Source organism: Myotis davidii, unplaced genomic scaffold (assembly GCF_000327345.1).
Source record: "Myotis davidii unplaced genomic scaffold, ASM32734v1 scaffold292, whole genome shotgun sequence".
In the NCBI taxonomy this organism is placed as follows: domain Eukaryota; kingdom Metazoa; phylum Chordata; class Mammalia; order Chiroptera; family Vespertilionidae; genus Myotis; species Myotis davidii.
The window spans coordinates 715,363-720,383 of record NW_006285042.1 but is presented as its reverse complement, the minus strand read 5'-3'; the positions used below and the strand labels follow the sequence as shown (position 1 = coordinate 720,383).

Genomic DNA, 5,021 nt, shown 5'->3' with positions numbered 1-5,021 from the left:
TGAGCTGCAGCAAAATGAAGAAAAAAAAACAGTTGAAGTAGGTCATATTTTTAAGGGCATTGAAAACAACCTGCAAATGAAACTGAAAAAAAAAAAAAAAAAAAAAAAAAGAATATGTTTACCTATTTCTCTAATTTACCTGAACGATAAGAATAAAAAAAATTAGTGGAGAGGTAGCTCATCATTAACTAAGAGGCCTTAATCAGAAAAATAGTAACTTTTCTTTCGAGTCAAGAGATTTAATAAGATTTATCTGAAAATGGAGAAAGAAAAGGTTCAAATTTTAAAAAAGTTATCAGGTCACTAGGAAATCTGGTTTATTAAATGATATCCTAAACATTCTTACATTTATAAAATTGATACTGCCACCCACCTGGATGAATAATTTCAAGCATATTCAGCCGTACTTCTCGGGAAAGTCTCATGGCTCTCTGCTTTTCAAGTTGCAGTTGTAATCTGTTGTCCTCTTCTTCCTTCCGTCTTTTTAGTTTTAATAATATCTTTGCTCGTTTGGATCTGTGATGGAAACATTAAATACCATATGTACAATTTTCATGAATCATATGTCCACTCAGAAGTATATGAAAAATGCTTAAACTCATTAGTAATCACATAAATATTGTTAAAAAATTTTTAAACCTAATTTCTAGTGTTAGAGAATGATGAAATAAATTTTCATGTGCTGCTGCTATACAACCTTTCAGAGAAATGTTTAAAATACATGTCGCCCTGGCTGGGTAGCTCAGGGCTTGGAGCATCATCCCAATGTGCCAAGGTCTCTGGTCAGTGCACATACAAGAAACAACCAACGAATGAATAAATAAGTGTAACAACAGTCAATGTGTCTCCCCACCCCTTCTTTTCTCTAAAACCAATAAAAAGAATATATCAAAAGCCTTAAAAATATTAACCAATTACATTTCTAATAATTTTCTTAAGGAAAAACGTGTTATATATTATTCTCCATAGCATTACAACAGTAACAAGTTGAAAACAAAAATATGCCCACAATAGCGAGTTGGATAAATAAATACTGGTTCATTCAATGAATGGGTACTATAAAATATGAAAATTTCAAAGAATATTCAGTAACATGGGAAGATACCAACAATCTAAGTCAAGTGAAAATAAAATCAGGATAGAGAAGAGATCCAAATTGTGTAATATATATAAATATATGTGTGTGTGTGTGTGTGTGTGTGTGTGTGTGTGTGTATTTACTCATATAGGAAAACAAGTGATTAAAAACAAAACTTTCAACACATGCATGGTGTGATTATGGATGACTTTAATTTTCTTTAGATGTTTACATATTTCTCAATTATTAATATTATTTTTATAATATGTGGTCACAAAATTTTAATTAGGATTTTTGTATTATCTGCTTTTACTCAACAAAATTTCTCCTTAGCCATATCTAGCCAGTTTTGAATGCTTCCTAAATTATTATGTAAGGAGATCACATGTGTCAGTCTCTAGTAAACATACTATACTCAAAATTCCTTCAGATAACCATAGAGAAAGAAACCAAAGATAAAAGAGAAGCAGAATGCATTATTTATTTTATCTATATAGATTTAATTTGCATGTATCTTACTCAAGAGAATTTGCTTTCTTAAAATTAAATTGCCAACAAATGTAGTCAATTTGGCCATAGCTCGGCAGTATTAAAAGGCAGACTTCATAATGGTGTAGAGACAGTCATAATGATTTTTAACTCAATTTCTTGTGAAAAAGCAAAAACAAATAAGACAACTTTAAAAGAAAGTATTTTAAAGTAGAGAAGAAAACTCAGAAAATAATTTTGATAACATTTCATGCGTGTTGTTTTGTTTTCTTTCCATTTCTTTTTTAATATATATTTTTATTGATTTCAGAGAAGTAGAGGGACCGAGATAGAAACATCAATGATGAGAGAGAATCATTGATCAGTTGCTTCTTAACCAGTTAACTGCCACGAGTCCAAAATGGAAACCATCCCCACTGCGTCTATAGATGCTTATGGTGTACAAAGGGTTAACTGCTACTTAGTACAATTTGTTCTCTTTGGTTTTACACTTAGGCCAAAGTTGAGAGTTTGTTTCAAAATATCTTTCTTATAATTCCAAGATTGCTACAGAGTAATTGGAAGCTACACTCACCTCCTCCCTACACCAAACCAGATTTACTGCTAAATTATAGAGCAATCAATCTGAATATCCAACTGAAGACTAGCTGAACATAAGTATTATAACCAAGGATTTACAGAAGCCATGTAGAAACCAGTAAGATGAGCAGAGACATAGAAAAGGTCTGGCCCCCATGCCCATGTGCAGTGGTTCACAATATCTTAGTTGCAAAAGTCCCCACTGAAGAGTATGGTATCTCAAACTCACCGACTGAAAGTAAAAAGATGGAAATAGATATTTCATGCAAATGGAAACAAAAGAAAAGCTGGGCTAGCAATACTTATATCAGACAAAACAGACTTCAAAACAAAGGTTATAAGAAGAGACAAACAGGACATTAAATAATACTAAAGGGATCCATTCAATAAGAGAATGTAACACTTGTAAACATATATGCACCCAATATAGAAGTGCCTAAATACATAAAGCAAATCTTGATGGACATAAAGGGAGAGACTGACAAAAACACAGTCATAGTAGGGGATTTTAACACCCCACTGACATCAATGGATAGATATTCCAGAAAAAACACACAAGAACAGTAGCTTAAATGACACACTAGACCAGATAGATTTAATTGTTGGTGGGAATGCAGATTTGTGCAGCCACTGTGGAATACACTATGGCAGGAGTCCTCAACTACAGCCCGCGGGCCACATGCAAATACAAATATTGTATTTGTTCCCGTTTTGTTTTTTTACTTCAAAATAAGATATGTGCAGTGTGCATAGGAATTTGTTCATAGTTTTTTTTTAAACTATAGTCCGGCCCTCCAATGGTCAGAGGGACAGTGAACTGGCCCCCTGTTTAAAAAGTTTAAGGACCCCTACACTATGGCATTGACTCAAAAAATTAAAAATAGAACTGCTTACTGACTCAGCAATTCCACTTCTGGGAATATATCCAAAGAAACACAAAACACTAATTTGAAAGAATACATACACTCCTATGTTCATTTACAACAGCCAAGATTTGGAAGCAGCCCAAGTCCCCATTAATAGATGAGTGAATAAAAAAACTGTGGTACACTTACACATTGGACTACTACTAGGCTATAAAAAAGAATAAAATCTTACCTTTTGCTACAGCATGGATGGACCTGGAGAGTATATGCTTGGTGAAATAAGCCAGTCAGAGAAAGACAAGTACCATATGATTTCACTTATATGTGGAATCTAATGAGCAAAATAAACTAACAAAATAAAAAGAGACTCATAGATACAGAGAACAAACAGCTGTCAGAGGGGAGCTGGTTGGCGGGCTGGGTGAAAAAGGTGAAAGGATTAAGGAAAATAAACAAAATAAAAGCAAACAAAAACTCGTAGACACAGACAACAGTACTGTGTAACCAGAGGGAAAAGGGGTGAAGGGAGATAGAAGAGAGTAAAGGGGATAAATGGTGATAAAAGAAGACTTGAGTTTGGGTGAACACACAATACAATACACAGATGATGTATTATAGAACTGTACACTTGAGACCTACACAATTTTATTAACTAATATCACCTCAATAAATTCATGAGGGAAGGCAAAGAAGGGTGGGAGGGGGGTAAGAGATCAACCAAAAGACTTGTATTCATGCATATAAACATAACCAATGGATGCAGACAGTAGAGGGGTGAGGACCTGTGCTGGGAGGCGGGAAAGGGCTGGGAAAGGTAAACGGGGGGAAAAGGAGACATATGTAATACTTTTAATAATAAAGAATTTTTAAAAAATTAAAAAGCAAAACAAAGTCTTTCTTATCCTTATTATTAAAGGTAGAAAAGACCTCAAGTACGTGTGTGCCAAAAGAGAAGATGTTCTAGAGAGGTTGTAGGGTGAGTTGAATAGTTCTAAGTACATATCTTTTGCTCCTCCTGATAGTTAGATTAAGTAAAAATCTTTCCCTTTCCTTCCACTAGCTGATGGAAGCAAGCCTCTCCTATGGACCTTCCCTCCAAAAGGTGTGCCTGTACAACATGCAGATAATGGTGTTACCCCTTACCTGCTTATAGAGGGTAAAAGAGAACAGGCTCTAAACAGCATCGCCTTTCAAATTGATCAACAAAACAAAAAACCACTTGTTTCTAACTGAACTGATTATAAACACCTAGTATGCATTACTATTAACTTTAATATACTAAACATAGTAATCATTAAAACTGCATCACTAGGGCATTTGATATATCAAAAAACCTGAGTTCAATAAACAGTTTAGGCATACAGGCTATGAAATATGGCAAACCTGGAAGACTATGAAGCATGCAGGTGAAAGTAAAATATAAACCAGAAAGATAGTAGAAAAGTGAGGTTTGGTGATTGAAATTATGAGTAAAGATGGTAAATGTGTGTTTCTGGATTCATATACTGTAATTTCACATTTAAAAATATTTATTAGGATTTTTAATATTTCCCCCCTTAGTAACATTTTAGTGAGTAAGAGTGTCTATAACAGGGGTGGGCAAACTTTTTGACTCGAGGGCCACAATGGGTTCTTAAACTGGACCGGAGACCGGAACAAAAGCATGGATGGAGTGTTTGTGTGAACTAATATAAATTCAAAGTAAACATCTACACTAATAAAAGAGAAACATGGAAATTGGCATACGACCGCTACCCTTCCCATTGGCTAATCAGCGGGATATGCATATTAACTGACAGCCAAGATAGCGGCGGGCAGCCAGGCAGCTTAAAGCGAACATGAATGAGGCTTGCTTGCTTCAGTGACGGTGGACTCCAACGTTCCCCACCTGCCTTGCTGGCCTCTGAGCGGGCAGTTTAAGAAACATAGTTACAAATATAGAAGCTAAAAAAACTCCAGAAACCTGCTTTCAGCGAGCCGAGCCGGGATCTCAGAGCTGGTTATTTGAG

At 35.0% G+C, this 5,021-nt stretch overlaps 1 protein-coding gene across 1 annotated transcript in view; it reads right to left on the bottom strand.

The window, feature by feature from the left end:
- IQCB1 (IQ motif containing B1) overlaps positions 1-5,021 on the bottom strand; it is a 57,663-nt gene that overhangs the window by 21,550 nt on the left and 31,092 nt on the right. The window contains exon 11 of the mRNA XM_006755347.2: positions 374-516. Coding sequence (XP_006755410.1) covers positions 374-516 — 143 coding nt within the window. The remainder of the gene's footprint in view (positions 1-373; positions 517-5,021) is intronic.